The sequence below is a fragment of the Diplodia corticola genome, assembly GCF_001883845.1.
Source record: "Diplodia corticola strain CBS 112549 chromosome Unknown scaffold20, whole genome shotgun sequence".
NCBI classification, from domain to species: Eukaryota; Fungi; Ascomycota; class Dothideomycetes; order Botryosphaeriales; family Botryosphaeriaceae; genus Diplodia; species Diplodia corticola.
Genome location: NW_017971499.1, coordinates 74,079 through 94,674, shown reverse-complemented (window position 1 = coordinate 94,674; position 20,596 = coordinate 74,079). Strand labels below are relative to the sequence as shown.

The window sequence follows — 20,596 nt, the reverse complement described above, 5'->3', positions numbered from 1 at the left end:
TCAGGGCTTCTGCGCACCAGGCTACCACACCTACGTACCCTTTCTTTCCTTCTGGCTTGACTCGCACAGCCTCCCGCATTTATCTCTCAAACGCAGTTTTTTTTTTTTTTTTTTGTTGATCATGGCTGGAAGGCTCTGAATCGTCGCTCCGTGATCCATCGCTCTCAAATCCAGCTCCTGAATGCATTGAGCACTTACCTACCTCCTTCGCCTTATGGTGTGTGTACGCCTGGCTACTACAGTATCACCATTTTTGTCTTGGCGTGATATCTTAGGGGACATTATTCGTCACCCTGAAGCTCAACTGTAAGATTGTTTTGTTCAGTGCAGTAACATCTATCGCAGAGACACAGTATGACATCTGATGACACGGGAGGGTATGTTTCAGGGAGGACGGATCTCGAAAGCTGCTTGCTCATCGAAGCTAAATCGACCACCGAGTTGGCTTACGGCGAGCGAAACGAAGATATACACATAGTTGCGATGAACGGTAATCAATGCGCTGAGACTCATGATCGTATTATCACATTGAGCTGACTACACTCATTTTTCTTATTTTACTTCCCACCGGCGCCAGTGCTTCTAACCATTCTCAACGGTGCTCCATCTTACAACAAATACCGCTTCGTGAACGGCGGCGCGGCCATCTCAGCTCATATGTCTACGTCAGTCTCTTCTCAGTGACCGTGACCATCGTCCTCGGCCCGCTGCTCGGGGTCGAGCTTGATGAGGGTGTCGATACGCATGATGGCGATGCAGGCCTCGACGGCCGACTTGAGCTGCTTGACCTTGCTCATGCTGGGCTCGAGCACGCCCTGCTTGAGCTGGTCGACGAGCCTGCCGCGGGTGAGGTCAAGGCCGTAGTTCTTGTAGTCCTTCTTCTTGGCCGCGTCCTTCTCGGCTGCGGTCGAGGCGTTGGGATCGTTTGTGGTGCGCTGCGCCACCGCATGCCGGCTGCGGAGCTGGGCAACGAGCTCGCTGCTGTCCTTGGCCGCGTTGACGGCGAGGGTGGTCGGAATGACGAGGAGGGCCTGGGCGAAGGAACCAATGGCAAGTTGCTCGCGGGACCCCTGATGTTGCGTTAGTCGACAGGCAGGATTTGACAAAGGATAGAATACGTACCACCGAGGTTGCCCACTCCTCCAGATAGATGTGTAATGCGGTCTCAACAGCAGCACCACCGGGAACGATGCGGCCACTCTCCAGCGTACGCTTGACGGCCATGAGAGAGTCGTGCAGCGAGCGCTCCATCTCGTCAAGAGAAAGGTCGTTGGGACCGCGGAGGATGATGGATGCCGAAGAGTGCACCTTGGTGCCCTTGACCAGGATGCACTCGTCGTCGGAGATGCGCTCCTGGGACACCTCCTCCGCATGGCCCAATAGCGAAGGCTCGAACTTCTCGTCGCCGTTGAGATCCGACAACGAGGAGACGAGCGTCGCACCAGAAGCCTTTGCTATTCTCCTCAAGTCCTCCTTCTTGCAGCGACGCACCGCCATGGCACCCTTCTCAATGAACGCCTTCAAGCACAGGTCATCGATACCCTTCGTAGTCAGGACAACGTTGGCACCTGACTTCAGAATGAGGTCGATACGCTCGAGAACGATCTGCGCCTCGCGTTCCCTAATCTTCTCTAGCTGCTGGGGATCGTCGATGGTGATGTGGACGCCCAGCTTCATGCGCTCCTTCTGCAGGTTGATGTCCAAGCAAGCAATCTTGGCGTCAGTGACGCGCGTCACCATGGCCTGGCTAGCAACGGTGCAGTTGAGGGCGTAGCCCTTGACGAACATGGACTCGGTAGCACTCTTGCCGTGGGCCTTGAGGATGTTGACAGCCTTGACGGGGTACTTGGAATCGCCCTTCTGGTTGGTGGTCTTCACAGCCTGCATGGCGTCGACAGCCATGTCGGCGAAGAAGTCGCCATCGGCACCGATGATCTTGGAGGACATGGAGGTCCTCGCAATGTTGACCAGCGACTCCCTGCCCAAGTTCTCGACCTTGATGGCGATGTTCTCGTTCATGTACCTCACGGCCTCGCGCAGAGCCAACCTGTAACCGGTGATGATGGTAGTGGGGTGTATCCGGTTCCTCATCAGCTCGTTTGCACGGCGCAGAAGCTCGGCGGCAATCAGGACGACGGAGGTGGTACCGTCACCAACCTCCCTGTCCTGCTGCTGTGCCAAATCGACGAGGATCTTGCCGGCGGGATGCTGGATCTCGAGGAGCGAGAGGATGGTGGCGCCGTCGTTGGTCACAGTCACATCGCCGATGTCGTCAACCATCATCTTATCCAGGCCGGAGGGGCCAAACGAGGATTTGACGACATTGGCGATTGCTTGGGTTGCGAGGACATTTTGGTCGCGGATGTCCTGGCCACTGATTTTCTGGCCGCCGAGGACTGTGGTCGCGGATTAGCTGGGGGCAAAAGACAGGCATTCCTGCAAAGGCAGAGCTTCGCGGAGGAATGGCGGGGGAGAGAAGTCGGTGGAAGAGGAGCAGGGACGGAGGTGCGGCGGGACACGGAGGGGCTGCGGGGCGGGAAGCAAGGCGCGACGAGGGCGGTGGACGTACAAAGGGTGCCGGCGTTGCGCGGCTGCTCGAAGATACCGGCCATGGTGTCGTGGGACGCGTAGAAAGGGGGGTGTGGAGAGCTCGACGCGCTGAGCTTCTGCCACAAAAACGGGCCAGGGCTGCCTTCCACCGGCGTTGCGATCTCCAGCGGCGTTTCGATGTTCCGGCGATGCGCCTTGGCACCCGCCGGGTAGTCGCCGCGGTTGTCGTGGCCCCGTCGCGCGCGGGGACCGGCTGCAAGGGACCGGCCAGCACTTGTTTTTACTTGACCCCGCGCATCCCACCGTGGACTTGACTCAGCGCCGCGCGTGCCTGTCACCTTTCTCGTTCGCGCATCATTTACCTCCCTCCCGCCCAAACGCTGCCGCTCCTCTCGTGCCCACTTCCGCCTGCCTCCACGTCGCCCAGGCGTCCCCCAGATTTCCCCTTCCGCATCGCTACAGAGCTCAATTCCGCCGCAAGTTCCCCGCCATGGCTTCCGAGGCGCCCACCACCGTGCCCGAGCGCACCAAGGAACCCAAGCCGAAGAAGGAGCCCAAGCAGAAGAAGGACAAGCCTGCGCAGAAGCCTGCACAGCAGAAGAAGAAGGTCGAGGGTGCTGCCCTCATTGGCATCGATGTGGCCAAGGAGGACGACCTGGGCGAATGGTACCAGCAGGTCTTGACCAAGGGTGGCATGCTCGCCTACTACGATGTCGCCGGCTGCTACATTCTCAAGCCTTCTTCCTACGCGATCTGGGAGTCTATCCAGGGCTGGTTCAACGATCGCATCAAGAAGATGGGCGTCAAGAACTGCTACTTCCCCATTTTCATTTCTGCCGATAACCTGCAGCGCGAGAAGGAGCACGTCGAGGGTTTCGCCGCCGAGGTCGCCTGGGTCACCAAGGGGTGAGTCACACAACCTGTCAAGAAGTACTGTGAAGCTGAACCCTAGGCAGAGGCAAGAGTGATCTGGAGAAGCCCGTCGCCGTCCGCCCCACCTCCGAGACCGCCATGTACCCCTACTTCGCCAACGAGATCCGCAGTCACCGTGATCTCCCTCTGAAGCTGAACCAGTGGAACAACGTCGTGCGCTGGGAGTTCAAGCACCCCATGCCTTTCATCCGTTCGCGTGAGTTCTTGTGGCAGGAGGGTCACACTGCCCACTTGACCAAGGAGGAGGCCGGTGTGGAAGTTCGCCAGATTCTGGACTACTACGCGGGTGTCTACCAGGACCTGCTGGCATGCCCCGTTGTTCAGGGTGTCAAGACAGAGAACGAGAAGTTCCCCGGCGCCGAGTACACTACCACCATTGAGGGCTACATTCCGGCCACCGGCAGAGGCATCCAGGCCGCCACATCTCACTGCCTGGGCCAGCACTTCTCCAAGATGTTCGATATCACCGTCGAGGATCCCAGCCCTGTGAAGGAGGGTGAGGGCAAGAAGCCCCCGATCCACGTCTGGCAGAACTCTTGGGGTCTGACCACGCGTTCCATCGGTGTCATGGTTCTGACTCACTCGGACAACAAGGGTCTGGTCATCCCTCCCCGTGTTGCCGACATCCAGGTCGTTCTCATCCCCGTTGGCATCACGGCAAAGACGTCTCCCGAGGACAGGGAGGCCCTATACAGTGAAACCCAGGCCATTGCGGAGGTCCTTCGTGCGGTCAACGTCCGCGTCGAGACGGACATGCGCGAGGGATACTCTCCCGGCTGGAAGTTCAACGACTGGGAGCTCAAGGGTGTTCCCCTCCGCCTTGAGTTCGGCCCCAAGGACCGTGAAAAGCACTCTGTCACATACTCGCGCCGCGACCGGGAGGCCAAGGGCCAGATCCTCATCTCGGAGCTCGACAACGCCATCCCGGCCCTCCTCGAGACCATCCAGACGGACATGTTCCAGAAGGCCAAGGGAGAGTTCGACGCGGCCCGCAAGCAAATCACTAGCTGGGACGACTTCGTGCCCACGCTCGACAACAAGGGCGTCTGCCTCATCCCTCACTGTCTTGGCGGCCCCTGCGAGGACGAGATCAAGGATCTCTCGGCTCGCAAGAACGAGAGTGAAGGTCTGGCTCAGGATGCACGTGCTCCCTCGATGGGCGCCAAGTCGCTCTGCATTCCCTACGAGCAGCCCACCGAGGGCCTCGTCAAGGGTGAGACCAAGTGTCTCAACCCCAACTGCCAAGAGAAGGCTAAGGAGTGGGTCATGTTCGGCCGCAGCTACTAAGCATCTGCGGGGGGAAACGGGGGATTAAGATCTGGGGCGCATCAGGCGGTGTGTGCGGAGTTGTTCAGGCGATGTGATTGATCGATGGCGGTGTGCTGATGATATATATCGCACAGCGGATCACTGGATCCTCGATTTTTTCTTACCAATGTCGGTGATGTCTTTCCGGCATACTGGTATTTTCTTTTTTTTTCGGTTTGAGCGGCTTCCGGAGTAGAAAGGAAAAAGAGAGTGGCCCGGAAGGATCGTAGAAAAAAAACCCTTTTCAGACAAAATATTGCCATTGTGTAAGGTTCAACACGTGTATTACTTGAGAAGAGCTTCTGTGGTTCTGCGCCGAGTAGGAATTTTGGGCTATGCATGGCCCCGGTGGCAATGAGAGGTGACTTGGAGTCAGAACGGGACCCAGCCGCAGCTTTTTGCTAAACAAATATATGATACAAGCACACCATGAGTGGATATCTGTTAACGAGATCATGGCCGTGCGTTACAACTCCCGGTGATGCTGTTCATGAAATTGTTTATAATGATGAAGAACGATAAACGTATATGCATTGAAAGATGTACAGCTACTCATCTCACACCTTCTCGGCAATCTTCCCCACGCAAGCTTCTCGCGTTGAATATCAAACACTGAAGACAATATCGTCCTTTTTTTTTTTTCGGTATACCGTCGTGACGGAGACAGCTTTCAGTGATAGACACTGATGCTTAGAGTTGATTCTATGCCCAGTACATTTGCAGGCCCTTTTTAGTCTTGTAGCGCATCCAGTAACACATGAACGGGAACAGCGCGGTGCCGACAGCAGCCCAGGCGAACAAGACGCCGAAATTGAGCCCGATGTTGGAGTGAGTGTCGAAAAGGATGGTGCGGGATCCCTGCACCACTGCAGCAGCCAGCAAGTCAGCGAGTAAACAGATGGGAGCGACATATATCCAGTATAACTAGAACTTGTCTTTCCCTCTTACCAAACAAAAGGGGGAGGGGGAGAAACGAGCAACAAAAGGGAAAAACGCTCCCTTTTCTTCTTTTTCTTTTGGGTGGGAAACGTACCATGATGCAACGGCCAGGCGTAGCCCCAGCGGTAGAAAGCGGGCTCGGTGTCGATGTCGTAGAAGGCGGTGCTGACGTTTGTGATGACCCAGAAGATGAGCCACATGCCCATCCACGGCTGGCCGATCAGCATGGCGACGTTCTCGCACGCCAGCCCCAGCGCCGCCATGCCGCAGAAGTTGAGCATCCAGTACACAAGGAAAGCGGCGCCGCCCTTCCCGTACGCTGCCGCGTTGCCGCGCTCGGCATTGGTCGGCAGCACCTCGCTGAAGCCGTCGCCCGTAGCACTGCCGGCGAAGCTGATCTGGAAGGCGAGCGAGACGAGGCTGTAGGCGAGCGAGAGGCAGAGGTAGGCGGCGAGGGTGGCGCACCAGCGCCAGACGACGAGCTGCCAGAAGCGCAGGGGCGGGTGGCCCTGATCGGGCTGGAGGTACTTGAGGTGGATGGGCAGGTAGAAGCTGAAGGAGAAGAAGGAGAGGATGATGAGGTAGATGAGCCCGATGGACACGGCGGGCTCGGCCGCGAACGGGCGGAAGGGCCGCAGGTTGTAGCGCGAGAAGCCGACGGCCGGGGCCAGGGCTTGCGGCGCCGCGCGCAGGTTGGTGAGGAGCAGAGCCGGCGCGGCTGGAGGGTCGTTGGTGCTGGCGTTGGTTAGTAGCTGCAGCGCGGTGCTGGCCCAGCGCTGGCCGGCGGTGGCGGTTGCTTGGGTGGTGAATTGGTCGAGGAGGGGTTGGATGTAGTCGGCCCAGGTCGTTTCGTCGCGGGCTTCGACGTAGGTGAGCTGGCATGCGCCCAGGGGGTCGTACGAGGAGTTGCCGGTTTGGATGGCGTTGTAGAGCAGTGCGGTGGCGTTCGGGTTGATGACGATCGAGGCCCAGGCTTCTTGGTTGTAGACGGCTTGCCGGACTTGAATTGGGTCGTTGTTGAAGGGAGCTCCGGACATTATGCGGTAGCCTAGAGTCGGCGGCTGCTGGAGCATCTGGTTTGCCAGCTCGGTGATGGCTGGTCCAATGATGGGAGCATGGCCAGTGACAGATGCCGAGTACTGTCCGGCACCGTCCATGTCAACAACGTAGACGACAAGATTCCTGGTGTTCGCAGGAAGGTGAAAGAAGGCACCCCAGTCTTGCTTTTGATGATAAGTAAACCCGGCAGCCTGATGGGCATGGCGGTGGACAGCTTACAGATGGAAAGTACAGCAAGAATGAAAGCCATCAGAACAACCGTCGTGTATCCCCATTTTCGAAATGCTTCCAGCCGGACATGCCTCAGACGGTGGTCCCAGAAGCCGACCGGCGAAGGAGGGCCTCCGCTGTCCCCTCCGTCCTCAGCGCTGTCAGGACTTTCTGGTTCCTCTTTTTTGGATTCATTGGAGAACCGGCTTCCTTCAGGCCGTGACGAGAACTGGTGTCCCTCTGCAGACATGGATTGTGTGTGGCGCAGGGGGGAGAATGGATACTGATCTACTTGTAAGAAGCAGCAGAGGCAGTAATGACGTGGTTGGCAAGGCGAAAGTGCTGGAGCTTGTCAATTATGCATACGCCACTGCTCCACTGAGGTCGTCGCCGTCCATTCCGCTATCGCCGTTATCGCCGATGGTAGCCTGACCTGCATTCACGTCAATTCATGGTTGGAGGTGTTGATGTCACAGTTACCAAGACCGGCTTAGTTGGTATGCATGGTTCCGCTATATTTCCCGTACCCCGTATCGGGCGGATGAGACCGCCGAAGCGACAGACCCAAGAACTCCCCAAGAGCCATTAAAGGAAAATTTACGGTACAATTGCGACCAATTAAGGCAATCCATTTACACGTCTCATTTAGTACTATGCATTTTCGATGCCCAGCTTTTATGGTTTCCTCTTACATCTGACGAATGATGGCAACATCACCACGCCTCAGATACTGGGGCTGGCCGAGAAATTTGACAGGGTGATGGGAATGTGTTGTTCCTCCGTTGATGGAGCAAACACTTTTCATCTCGCAGCCGTTTGATATACGAAGAAACCCTTCCAAAGAATGCAACTAAATAGAAGTCCGGGCGCAAAACTGCGAACACTCACTCCGCAAGCAGCCAAAGAACTCAACCAGAGCAGGCAAACTCGGTTTGGAAGAGGCGATAAAGAAGCCAACATAGCACATTCAAGCGTGTAACGAAGCTGAGACAGCAGAGACTATTGGCCGCATTCTTCACTTCCTTTCTTTGATGCCTTTACACCAATCACGGCGGAGCCGGTCCGACCCTTCCCGGCAATACCGAGTCTCACATTAGTGGCGAGAGTGAGCTCTCGAGTGGCGGATGACGAGTAAGCGGAGGTGGGTGTGACCGCAGGAAAGTGCTTTTGATCGGAGAGGGACTCTACAACAGTTCACTGCCTTCTCGTTTACCTAACAAAGCAATAGCACAAGCGCGGGTTCCCCTCGCAGACTGGAAGAGTGAGCCGTCAATACTTCATGGCAGGTATTCGTTGCCATCCATGCAGTCCGAGAGTAGTACCCAACGGCTGTCCATGGATGGCAATACAAGGTTCGGACTACATGGCTGGGAGGCGTTTGTTGATGCACAGCCATCTTCCGTTGCGTAAGCGACAGGGTGCTACACACATCAATTACTATAGATACGCACGGTCATCTGAGTCGGCCCCCAATATATCGAGATTGAAGCGGTTCGTCGGGCTTGACAATAGGGGGGGCGGGGAGAGTGCTCATCAATTGCCTACCTCGAGCCACACCAGAATGTAGAACGGCGGCGCTACCGCTGAGTGATATATGCACTGGCAATGTCGAAGTACATGCGCACACGGCATTGCCCCTCCGGAGTACATAAGTGAGGGTGCGGCAGACTAGAGTGTGGAGGGTGGATGCATGTACGACGAGTGATAAGCATTGACCAAAGTAGACTAGTGCGTCGAGATCGGCGAGATCAATGGCATGAGGTCGCCACACGGTCCTGTAGACTGGGGTGGAAAGACGGCATCTGTGCTTCTGGAAGATTGCGAGTAAAATGAAGAGAGATGAAAGCGGCAGCGGCTCAGTGTTTGCCTTTTTTTCGATAGGTAGTCATCCACTGCATCGGGAAAGTGGGAAAAGAAAACAAGTCCTGCATGCATTGGCTCTTCGAAAAGGGCTTGAAACGTCCGTGAAAGAGCAAGTGACGTTGCCACAGAGAACGCCTTGTCAGGATGCGCTATGGGGTGTCAACATAGCCTTGCTACGGCTGACGTGCACTTGTGAGCGCCGCAGCGCTTGCGTGGAGTTGTCGAAGCCAGCCACAACGCATGCAAAAGCAATCTGAACAGTAGTAGCGTGCATGTTGGAGTAAAATGTTATGTGTCATTCTGACCGTGATTGGGTACACTGGTCGATGCACGATGGAGGGAACACAACAGGGCGGGGATAGGGATCAAGGAGAAAGCCGAAGCTTGAGCAACGTGGAAGGGTCTAATTAATTTGTGGATAAAGACACACATGAACCTACCGGTAACTGCACGACAGTGCCGTTAGTTGACATGCTGAAGTGAGCGAGGTACACTGAATCAGCAGTGTCCCGTATACTTTCTTTCCTCCAGCAGTTGCACATGATGCCTTGCAGGCGAGCGTTGCAATGGGTGTGCTGCAATTTCGTTTCTTGTCCTGTGGCTGCAGGCAGGTCGCTTGGCAGCTCAAGGAAGATGACGTTGACTGCCATGGCTGCAGATTTTTTTGATCTGGCAGAGCCCCAACGCCATCAGAGCCGCAGCGCCACGTTGTGCCAGAACGGACACAGCGATCGCCACTCGAAGGCATTGTACTGCCGGCTCACGTTTGTCGCGTGAGCAGGCCCAAGACGGAAGTCCAAGCCCCTGGCTGGGGCTAGGCGAGGAGGGATTCGGACAGATTCCCGCCCACGGAGACAAAGCGCGAGCTGAGACTGGGCTGGAGTATCAGCCAGGCGCGTGAACATCTGCTGCTAGCCGCCGTGACGCGGTCTGGGGCGGTTGCGGAGTAGGCGAGACCGCCACCACGGGAACGAGTGGTCTCGAAGGCGGCGGCCACGAGATGGGCTGCCGCTGCACGGAAACTTCGTTTCGACCCTCCCGTGGAGGACAGGGGTCAAGGGGATCAGAGACATTGCCTGCGTCCGGGTCTTCGGTCTCTCTGCACTTCCTGTGCTACGGTGGCTTGCGCAGACACGGGCGACCAGGGCGGCCGCAGTGCTTGACTCGACGACGGTGATGGCGGCCGTTAGCCGTTGATGGGGAGCGCGTGTGAAGGGACAGAAGGATGCTGTCTAACGTTATAGTGGGACACGGTGCTGGCGGGAGATGAGTCTGGCATGGGCGCGGTGTGGTGCAACAGATGCGGCGGCTGCGATGCGATGCAAGCTGTGCCTGACCTCAGCTGCGGGACGTGCGGCCACGCTGCCAGATGGGCGGAAAGGCCTTGGATCGTCGGCCATGATCGGCGGGCCACGCCGGGGGCAGGCCATGATTTTCGCAGGGCGTGCAAACGGCTCCCGAGGCGGCGGAGAGGAGGGCGGCAGGTGGCAGCAAGGCTGGCGGCGCGGGCAGGCTGAGCCGGGCAGGCTGAGCCGGGCAGCGGCGGGCCAGGCTGAAGCAGCGGCAGCAAGCGCGCCGGGCGCGGCTCGGCGACGGGAGGGCCAAGACGAGGTTAATATCCAGGGCGGTGGTGGCTCAATTTAGGTGGGTGGTTAGGCGGGTGGCGGCTGCGGGACGGAGGGGCGGCGGGCAAGAGCAGCTGGCGCTTCTGTTTCAGCACCCCCGGCGCTTCCCATCCCATTGGTGCGCGCCCATCTGGGCCATCATCTGGCGCGCAAGGGTTCCACTGCAAACAAGACGCCCAAAGCCTCTCCAGCTGCCTGCAATTTATCTGTCTAGGCCTGCAGCGGCGTGCGCGATATGAGGCCGCCGGCGCAACCAGCCCGACCCTGGCGCCGCCCCCGCGCTGCTGCTCAGACAACACCTACTTTTCTCTCCGCTCTGCGCTGCACCCCGGGCCGTCCTCTCGCCTAGGCCCACGCTCCTTATAACCGCCGCTCCTCTCGCCTTGGCCGCTCTCGCCCTCGTCACTCCTTCTCATCGAAGCAAAGCTCCTTGGCTTCTTCGACCCACGTTCTTTTCTATCCCCCTCACTTTGCCGTTTCACCTTCGCCGGCAGTCGACCTGTCCGTTTCTTTCTTCACCCGTCACCTGCCGCTTTGTTCGAGCTGGTGCCGTCAACTGCCATACCAGCCCGCCGATCGAGCCACCGACCGTCCAATTGCAACTTTTCTCTACCAAGCGTCATGAAGTTCTCCACCTTCACTTTGGCTCTGGCCGCCTCGGCCGCCGTCGAGGCCCACACCATCTTCACCACCCTCTGGGTCGATGGCAAGTCTGTTGGCGATGCCGTTGGTGTCCGCATGCGCAAGACCCCCAAGATTGCCAGCTTCCCCATCAGCCTTGGTTCAGATGCCAGCGCTTGTGGCTACGATGGCGAGGAGGGCAACCCGCGTGTCGTTTCTGTCAACGACGGTGCTACCTTGTCCTTTGAGTGGCGCGCCTACGGCAGCAACCCCGAGAAGGGCGCCATCGACCCGGGTCACAAGGGTCCCTGTGCCGTCTACCTGAAGAAGGTCGACTCGGCTATCAACGATACCGGTAAGAATATCCTGGATATGCTCGTGAACACTTCACTGACACGCCACAGGTGTCGGCGATGGCTGGTTCAAGATCTGGGACGAGGGCTATGACGCGGACCAGGACCTCTGGTGCAACCAGAAGCTTGGTGGCGCCGACGCCAACGGCGTCTACAACCACAAGCTCTCTGTCAACCTTCCTTCCGGCCTCGAGGGTGGCTACTACCTCGCCAGGCCGGAGCTCCTTGCTCTGCACGCTGCCGCTGCCAACCCTCCTGATCCGCAGTTCTACACGGGCTGCGCTCAGATCTTCCTCCAGTCTTCTGGCAACAAGCGTCCCGAAAGCACTGTCAGCATTCCTGGTTACATCAAGTCTGATGATCCCGGCGTCACCTTCAACATCTACAAGGAACCCCTGGCCCTGCCCTACCTCACCCCTGGCCCGGCCGTCGCTGCCCTCGTGAGCAGCGGTGCTAGTGGTGATTCAAGCAGGCAGATGGCCCAACAGGAGGGCCTGGAGCCCAAGAACTGCATCATGGAGATGGGCGGCTGGTGTGGATACGAGGTCTCCTCCTACTCGGACGAGACGGGCTGCTGGGCGGTAAGTTTCCAACTACGTCTCCATTCAGGGTTCCTGCCGCTGACCAGTATATAGTCTGGAGAGGAATGCTGGACGCAGAACAAGGCTTGCTGGGACTACTCCGACAAGCTAGCCACCGGCGGTGACCCCTGGTGCACGATCTGGGAAGACAAGTGCCAGAAGATCGACGATAACTGCAACGCGAAGAACTTCGACGGCCCGCCGAACAAGGACAAGGATCTGACGCCGTCGCTTCCCTCCATGGCCAGTATTCCCATGGCCGAGTCGACCACCAACTTCGAGTCCACCAGCAAGGCAACTGTAGCTGCCGTACAGGTCGAGACGGATGCCTCGTCGGAGTCTGAGGCCAGCTATGCCGCCCCGACCACGACCATGCTCACTATCGCGAGCTCTAGCGTTGAGGCGGAGACGGAGTCGGAGAGCAAGACGACAACCTACACCACGGCGGCGCCCGTTGTCAAGACGATTTACGAGACCAAGTACGTTACGGACGTGGTGTATGCCACTGTGGACGCGCAGAAGATGAAGCGCGCGAGGCACTACGGCAGGCACGGAGTCAACCAGGCGTAAATGACGACTTTGATTGAAACATGACGGGGACATTAGAGGACCGGCGGTTTCATTTGGTGTTTTGCCGGAAGGCTTGAGTGCCTGATTTTCTTTCTTGTACCGGATTCGTTTCCATCTGTGCGACTGTGCAGTCCGATGGGAACATTTGATCTTCTCTTCTACCCACAGGCCTAAGGCCTGGTGGAACTTTCTCTTCTCAGCCTCTGGTGCTGTTTCTTCTTTTCTATTCACTCCCTCATCGAGGATTCTTGCTTCTTCTCCCCGAGCGAGCTTTTGATTTTCACTTCTTTCTTGGGACGGAGCCACTGCAGCTCCTGATTTCTGGCATCTGGGTTTGGATGGCGCGCTTCTAGCTGTAGATAGCTTCAGGGCGGTTTATACGGCAACAAGTCGCATACCATAAATGAGCCATGATAACGAACAACATGCATTTTCCGGGGAACAATTTCCTGGCGCGACTTGTGGGGTGTGGTCGGTGCAAAGTAGAGGTTAAGGTTAAGGCTCGCCAGGTAAGGCCTTAGCGCGGGTCGAAACGGATGGAACGTCATCAGCCGACGGCGCTAGCCTTACTTACCGCCCGCGCGCGTCGCCTGGCCCTTGCGCCGCCGCCTGGAACCTCACTTTATCCTTGCCCAAACTTCGCTCTCCCCGCTACATCGTACTGCCACATTACCTTCCTTTCGAACCATTTGCTCAGCGCCTTCAGCACCGGCACCTGCCTGCGGCCGCTCCCGCCTGTCGACCAAACCCCTCGTCCAACCATCCTCGCGCAACTTTCGCGACCACAGCCACCATGGGTTCCGTCGTTCTGCCGCACTTGGTCACCGGCTGGCACGTCGACCAGGCCATCATGTCCGAGGAAGAGCGTCTGGTCGTCATCCGCTTTGGTCGGGACTGGGGTGAGCCTCCCCTCCCCTCTTCCTCTTCCCCGTCACCAAAATACCTTCTAGAATACTAACCACGTCCCCTCGTCCAGACCCCGACTGCATGCGCCAGGACGAAGTGCTGTACCGGATCGCGGACAAGGTCAAGAACTTCGCCGTCATCTACGTGTGCGACCTGGACCAGGTGCCCGACTTCAAGCAGATGTACGAGCTGTACGACCCCATGACCATCATGTTCTTCTTCCGCAACAAGCACATGATGTGCGATTTCGGCACCGGCAACAACAACAAGCTCAACTGGGTGCTGGAGGACAAGCAGGAGCTGATCGATATCATCGAGACCATCTATCGTGGCGCCAAGAAGGGCCGCGGTTTGGTCGTCAGCCCCAAGGATTATTCGACGCGGTACCGGTACTAGAGGTCTAGTGTGATTTTTTTTGAGAATGAAATCACCGTGGTCTGTTGATTTTACAGGTCCCGGCTGAAGGAATGAGGAACTAGGAGTTTTGGCTGGATTGGTTGGTCTCACTTGTTATTGCGCAAATCCTCAAAAACTCAAAGTATGCTAATGCGATATATCTTCCAAAGTTATCATACATCATGACTCCTCTGCGGTCAGTAAGTGACGTTGTGAGAGAACTGACGTACTCGTGTTCAGCCTTACCAGACCTCTCGACTACAGATGACAGGTCATCCTTCACACGGTAGGTCCCCAGCGTACAGGGTTGCTTCAACTTTACAAAAGCTTTAGAGGCTGCAGTAAGCGCCTCGCTGCCAGTGCGACGATCTGTGTTCGCTGTCGTGATGTGTCATTGCCCTAGGACCACACGTCCAACCAATAGTTTACATACAAAATGACGCGTTTTCATTTGAGCATTCGTTTCGTTAGCTTAATTATCTTAACATAGTTATTTTGAATTTACCATGTACAAATGCATGTACCTGTCCGCCAATGGTGTCAAGTTTCAATGGTGGGGTTGCTTCGGCCACCGGATAAGCTCGCATAATCGGAAAGTCGGCATTTTAAACTTCAAGATCACCACGTCCTCTCTTACAGTCACAAACGGTCTGCAATAAGCGGTTTGAGAAGACTGGCTCAAAATTGTGCATTGCCTCTGGGACAGCATGTTTCCGATGCGCTAAACGGGCCTCCGGTCCATGCGTTCCTGCAGCCCAAAACGGCAACATTTACGCGACAAATCAGGAATCCTTCCGCAACAAGCTTTTGGTATTTGAACACGTCCAATCTCACCTCATCTCCAACACCTGATTCTTACTATCTCGATCAAACCCTCCTCGACGATAGCCATCCCACTCTCATCCCTGACGCTTGCACGACGACGTCTCCGCATCATGGTTCATCCAGAAATCCACCTCACGACCCGTGAGAAGGTCCAGTTCCTCTGGCTCATCCCGTTGATCCGTGAGCCCCAATTGCTCCTCCTCTTCCACCCCTCCATGCGAATCACCGCAGACCACTAACCTCTTCCGCCTCCCAAGTCTGCAAAACCGTCCTCACCGTCATCTCGACCGTGCTCGCCGAGCCCCGCGCCGCCCTCAAACACCCCGTCCGCACCATCGGCGTCAACCTCCTCCGCCACGCCGTCCTCACCCTCAGCTTCCGCCAAAAGCTCGCCGCCGACGTCGCCTCCACCGGCGACGCCGTCCGCGCCTTCTGCGCCGCCCGCAACCTCGCCCACTCCGCCGTCGCCGTCCCCGTCGACGCCGGCGGCCATCTGCATCCCGCCGCCGCCGCCGCAGCGCCGCGCCGCCGCCTCCACGACAGGGCCTCGACCTTCCATGCCGCCCAAATCCCGGACGCGACTCTGCACCTCATCACCATCCCTTCCGCCTCCTCCGCCTCCTCCGCCTCCTCCGCCTCCGCCTCCTCACCCCCATCACCCCCACCACCACCCGGCCACGGCCGCGGCCGCACCATCCTCTACCTCCACGGCGGCGGCTTCGCGCACCCCACCAACGCGCGGGGCCAACTCCCCTTCGCCGCACGCTGCGCCGAGGCCTTGTGTTCTTCTTCTTCCTCCTCTTCTCCTTCGTCGTCGTCGTCGTCGTCCTCATCCCCGCCCGCCCCCGTCACCCTCGCCGTCCTCGAATACCACCTCGCCCCCGCCCACGCCCAGCCCACACAGCTCGCGCAGTCGCTCGCTGCGTTGCGCACGCTGGTGGCGATGATGATGGCTGTTGATGGTGACGGCGGCGGTGGCAGTGGCGGGGATGCTGCCGCCGCTGCCGAGCGCATCGTTCTGCTTGGGGACTCGGCGGGGGGGAATCTGGTGATGGGGGTTGTGGCGGCGTTGAGGGAGGCTTCTTCTGCTTCTGCTTCTGCTTCTGCTGCTTCTGCTGGTGGTGGTGCTGCTGGTGGGGGCACGGCGAGCTGGGGCGGCGGCGGCGCGGCGGCGGATGAGCTGCGGGCGGAGTGGTGGGGGGATATGCGGGGTAGTACTGGTAGTGGTGGTGGGAGGCTTGCGGCGGCGGTGGCGGTGTGTCCGTGGGTGGGGTTGGGGCCGTACGAGGGGGAGTCGTACGAGAGGAACGCGAGGTGGGATTTTTTGAGCAAGGCCGAGTTGGAGGAGTTTGAGGAGGCGGCCGGGATGCGGCGGGGGGTGGGGTGGGGGGATATGCTGGGCGCGGCGAGGGCGGCGAAGGCGGCGAGGGAGGAGGGGGAGTGTGAGGGGGAGGAGGAGGATGTCGAGGAGACGGGGGGTTGGGGAGAGGAGTTTTGGAGTGGGGTGGTGAGGGGGGAGGGGAGGGTCGTGGAGAGGATGTTGGTGACTGTCGGGACGAGGGAGGTTTTGTATGATGATGTTGTGGAGTTTGTGGGGTTGATGGGGACGGGAACGGTGGAAGGCGGCGGCGGCGATGATGGGAAGGTCGTGTTTGTGAAGGGCCCGAGGGAGGTCCATGTTGGGCCTGTCGTGGACGTTGCCATGGGGGTTGAGGATGCGGAAGGGTCGCTGCAGGCCATATTGGAGTTTTTCAAGGGGTTGTAGGTCTGGTGAAGAGCATTGAATGCTGCTGAAAGTATGACGTTTGATGACTGGGGCTGACCTGAAAGCCGGACTTTGCAGGCAGCGCCTGATCTCCATAGACTGGCTTCGGTGTTCCGGATGTTCTTTTAGTGCGATATATATCGGGTATCTCTTGGTCATTCTTACACTGAATTTGCTGTCGACACACGTTGCACCCCGCATGACTGCCTATATGTACTGCATAATGCACTTGTTAGCATGAGAGGCGGGCCCCGTATCCAAAGCCCTCGTTCGGCTTTACTAAAACTTGGGAGCTGACACTTCGAAACAAAGGTGTCCTCAAGAGTCCACAGGACTTTGCTACCAACAATGAACAACAAGGGATATGGAAGTGCTGTAAGTCAGTCAATTCCGAATGCACGGGTAAACGCTTCAAGATGGCATGCTGCGGCTGGTCGCCGTTACCATAGGTGCCTCAACTGACAATCTGACCAGGATCCTCGCGCCAAAAGGTCCCTGGTGAGCCGCATTCTTGCTGCCATAGTGCCGTGAAACTTCAAAGCCAAGGAACAGCTGCTACAAAGAGCAAGCCGGATAGGCGGGGGCCTGATGTGTCTTTTGAATGAACTAAGTATACTGTTCCACTCATAATCCTGCTTTCTCGCTGTTATTGCTGTCAGTGTATGCAGCGCACCGCAGAAGTTGCCAGGATTCTACTTTCTGAACTTCTTGATTTCTTGCTTTTCTGTACAGCTGTGCCGTTTCTGGCACATGGGATACATACTTCACTCAGTGTTTAAATACAGACCTTCGCTCGATCCTTAGATATTCCACCACAACCACATAGACTTTGACAGATTGATTCGGTGACAGAACAAGCCAACCAACACGTTTTCGACAACATCAATAACAGAGCTTAGACTTCACCATATCAAGCAAATATGTGGCGCTGTTGCCAGTGCGGCCACCGCAACGCGCACGCGCTGGGGTCATGCGAAGGTCCAAGGGGTAAGAAACTCTGTCTCCATCAAAGGTGCATGAGATGTGAAAGCCGAGAGATAGACCCTAAAACTGGCAAGTTTCGGAAGTTTCGGAGGTGGCTAGCCATCAAGTAACTATGGCAGATTGAACTTGGGAGGTGAACATGGGTGCGGTTGATGATGCCATCCTCTTAGCACTAGCTAGTAGCTACCGCTGTTTCTAAGCGGCCAAATGGTCATACCGATCTAGGATGTGCTTCCTATACATATTGTAGAGTGTGCCGTTGCTGTTATTCACATTTGTTGTTATATCATGATTTTACAGGGATGGTCGCCGGACGATGTAGCTGCTGAGCGCACTGGCAGCCCGATTAAATGTTTACACATCAAAAACTGCATGTCTTGCTGCAAGTCTCCAAGTCTCCAATACTGAGCTGGCAATTGTCATTCTCGTATCCACGCGAGAAGTCGTCCGCCTGAGAAAACCCCACCAGAAACACTTGAGAACTCATTGAATCGGACTTTTAAGCAACTGTTCGATTGATTGTGTATCGCTGTCTTCTGTCTACGCCAAGGAGCATCGCTCACCCAACCTCCAAGGTAGCCGTACCAGAATTGCTCAACCCCAGCTTATGTGCATGAGAGCACGTCGATAGGTCGCTCGCCGGCAGACCTATTTTCCCAATATGGGGACCACCCATACGGGCTGTCCCACCTGTAGACGAAAAGAAAACAGAAGACGAGCTGCACGAAATCGGCTAAGAAACTCGCACGAAGCGGTCTCAAAGCGCCAGTTGAGCAGTCATTCCCGAGTAAAAGAGAAAACCTTGGGTATCGCAGAAGAGTGAGGTGGGAATCAAAGACCTTTTCAAGCTCAAGAGATGCTCCGGCATGTACCAAGTCCGAGAGAGCGATAAAACGAGCTGTTGTCCCACAAAGAAAGAAATAAAGCCGGTTTGTTGATGCAGACCATCATTTCCCGTCGATGATGAGGTTTAGCAATCGTGCAGTTGTCCGAGTCCGCCGAGGTGATGTTGTAATCAAGGGCGAAATCCAATTGCCAAAACCGTCAGAAGGACGAGAGGAATCAGTTGCCGGTCTCGTGGTGACCGCGGCCTGTGACATAGTAGCATTCAGAGGCTTCCAATGTAGCTACCCGTATCATGGGCTTCGACGACAGGCGAAGGGGGCGCTTGCGAGGCGTTAGGCTGTATCACGACAAGGAGGGGATCTGATTGGGTTGAACTCACGCTGGTTGCGGGCCTCGGCGACCTTGCGCTTGACCGCGGACATGCTGATACGCTGGCCGGTGGCGTCGTAGATGCGGCTGACGATGCGCTGGTAGTAGTTTTCGTGATCCTCGTACATGGCACGAGCCATGGCGACCAGCTATCGAGGTCAGTCAGCGCGGTACGAGCAAAGATAAGCAGGACTGACTACTTACCGCATCCTCGTCAAAGACGCTGTCCGGGTAGAGGATAAGGTAGTCTTCCTCGTCGGCCTCGGTGATGGTCTGGAGATCCCAATCCTCGCTCTGGTCAGCCTCACGGTTGGGCAATTCGGGCTGAGTGGCGGAGTTTCCGTTGGTCTTGTCACGGTTGGCCTTCTTGGACTCCTTCTTGGACTCCTTCGACTCCTTCTTAGACTCCTTCGCCTCCTTCTTAGACTCCTTCTTCGACTCCTTGGACTCCTTCTGAGGCACGGTCTTCTGGTCGTCGGAACCAATCTCCTTGAAGCGGTTCTTCACAGCATCCTGAGGCTTCTTGAGCTGCTTAGCGATGTCCTTCCAGGACTTGTTCTCGTTCTTGAGCTCCAAGAGCAGCTTGTCCTCCTCAGCGCTGAAGGTGAAGCTGGGCTTGCCAGAGCCAGCCTTCTTCTCCTCCGAGTCAGCGTCCTTGGCGGTGCCAGCGTTGTTGTTGGCGGGAGCAGTGGCGAAGCTGACAGTGGTGTCCTTGAGGGCGGATGGCTTGGCACTGTTGTTCTTCTGAGCGGCCTTGTTCTCGGCAGCCGCCTTCTGAAGAGCCTCTTTGGCGCCCTCTTCCTTGGCCTTGGCGAGAGCCTCGTCGATGGCGTACTCCTTTTCAGCACTTGCGGCCATCTCGGAGAAGCTCGGCTTGGCACAGATCTTTTCAACCTTGTACTGCAGGTAAGTGTTAGCTGAGCATTTCAACCAGGTGAAGCGTCGAAGAGTGAAGGTAGTGATGATTCCCATGCTCGATCAACGAGCTACACGTCTTCGGAGTGCTCCAGGATGATCTTGGAACGCAGACCCTGGCCACCAGGTGGTGTTGCGATCCGGTAGTAAGGTGAAGCACACGGTTCAAACGGTGAGGGCAAGAGAAAGATCTATGACTTACGGGGCTGACTCCGGAAGCCCAAAGGGTCATCCTGTGCTTGCGTGCCCAGCCGGGGTCGATCTTGTTCATGTCGAGGTACTTGAAGCTGGCCATTTTTGAAGTAGGGACGTGGGTGACCAACTCGGGTGAGGCGGAGTGCTTGTGAGAGCGGGCGACGACGAAGCGGCTTGAAGATTGCAGTGACAACAAACTTCGAGGCGTGCGACAAGGTTTGACACGCTTGGTGTGAAGCGCGGTGGTGTCGCGAACTCAAGGTTTTGTTGTAGAGACGAGAAGAGAGTCGGATGGTGGAAGGCGAAGGTCCCTATAAACACCCACTTGCGCCGCTAGTCCGGATTGGGAGCCCCAACTCTGCACATTCGCGCTGCTTCGCGTCAGGAAGGAGGGTACGGCTATTTTCACCACCAAGGCGGGCTCACCTGCGCTACGGGCGCACGAGGAATTGAGCATCCGACCGGCGCGCGCCCCACACTCCACATGGCCGCTACCAGATGCAGTAGACCGCATTACAGGCATAGTAGCATCTTGGGCCGGTCCTTGAGACTCCTCTGAGATGGTCCAGAGCCATTGACGTAGCCTGGCCGGGTGCGACAGGGCTGGCTGGTATTCTGAGCTTACATGCGCCCTACAGAGAGACTCCGTTTTCCACAGCAGCAAGAATGCCCGTATGAGAGCGACTAGTTCGTTCCGCGCGTCAAGGTTCCCGTTGGTTGGAAATCTGGTGCCCCGACCGAATATGCATCGGTCTCTGCTACTCGGTCCGCCTAGCAGAACAT

The 20,596-nt window shown here is 57.1% G+C and overlaps 7 protein-coding genes across 7 annotated transcripts; 4 read left to right on the top strand and 3 right to left on the bottom strand.

Annotated features, from left to right (window-relative positions):
- Positions 1 to 677: 677 nt before the first annotated feature.
- On the bottom strand, positions 678 to 2,612 carry BKCO1_2000031 (t-complex protein 1 subunit alpha; the record flags this gene model as incomplete). The annotated part of the gene is made up of 3 exons (XM_020272210.1): positions 678 to 1,070; positions 1,123 to 2,396; positions 2,570 to 2,612. 3 exons carry the CDS (start codon positions 2,610 to 2,612, stop codon positions 678 to 680), a joined length of 1,710 nt encoding a protein of 569 aa, XP_020131086.1.
- A 428-nt stretch (positions 2,613 to 3,040) lies between these two features.
- On the top strand, positions 3,041 to 4,770 carry BKCO1_2000030 (prolyl-trna synthetase; the record flags this gene model as incomplete). The annotated part of the gene is made up of 2 exons (XM_020272209.1): positions 3,041 to 3,456; positions 3,507 to 4,770. 2 exons carry the CDS (start codon positions 3,041 to 3,043, stop codon positions 4,768 to 4,770), a joined length of 1,680 nt encoding a protein of 559 aa, XP_020131085.1.
- A 723-nt stretch (positions 4,771 to 5,493) lies between these two features.
- On the bottom strand, positions 5,494 to 7,249 carry BKCO1_2000029 (mnng and nitrosoguanidine resistance protein; the record flags this gene model as incomplete). The annotated part of the gene is made up of 3 exons (XM_020272207.1): positions 5,494 to 5,657; positions 5,825 to 6,949; positions 7,009 to 7,249. 3 exons carry the CDS (start codon positions 7,247 to 7,249, stop codon positions 5,494 to 5,496), a joined length of 1,530 nt encoding a protein of 509 aa, XP_020131164.1.
- Positions 7,250 to 11,108: 3,859 nt separating this feature from the next.
- Positions 11,109 to 12,612, top strand: BKCO1_2000028 (glycoside hydrolase family 61 protein; the record flags this gene model as incomplete). Its single annotated transcript, XM_020272206.1, has 3 exons — positions 11,109 to 11,463; positions 11,513 to 12,042; positions 12,097 to 12,612. The coding sequence occupies 3 exons, from the start codon at positions 11,109 to 11,111 to the stop codon at positions 12,610 to 12,612; spliced, it is 1,401 nt and encodes a 466-aa protein (XP_020131165.1).
- Positions 12,613 to 13,405: 793 nt separating this feature from the next.
- Positions 13,406 to 13,914, top strand: BKCO1_2000027 (mitosis protein dim1; the record flags this gene model as incomplete). Its single annotated transcript, XM_020272205.1, has 2 exons — positions 13,406 to 13,511; positions 13,589 to 13,914. The coding sequence occupies 2 exons, from the start codon at positions 13,406 to 13,408 to the stop codon at positions 13,912 to 13,914; spliced, it is 432 nt and encodes a 143-aa protein (XP_020131170.1).
- Positions 13,915 to 14,849: 935 nt separating this feature from the next.
- On the top strand, positions 14,850 to 16,504 carry BKCO1_2000026 (alpha beta hydrolase fold protein; the record flags this gene model as incomplete). The annotated part of the gene is made up of 2 exons (XM_020272204.1): positions 14,850 to 14,919; positions 14,997 to 16,504. The coding sequence occupies 2 exons, from the start codon at positions 14,850 to 14,852 to the stop codon at positions 16,502 to 16,504; spliced, it is 1,578 nt and encodes a 525-aa protein (XP_020131171.1).
- Positions 16,505 to 18,550: 2,046 nt separating this feature from the next.
- BKCO1_2000025 (uncharacterized protein) lies at positions 18,551 to 19,913 on the bottom strand (the record flags this gene model as incomplete). The annotated part of the gene is made up of 4 exons (XM_020272203.1): positions 18,551 to 18,579; positions 18,714 to 18,852; positions 18,908 to 19,603; positions 19,821 to 19,913. The coding sequence occupies 4 exons, from the start codon at positions 19,911 to 19,913 to the stop codon at positions 18,551 to 18,553; spliced, it is 957 nt and encodes a 318-aa protein (XP_020131172.1).
- Positions 19,914 to 20,596: the final 683 nt, after the last annotated feature.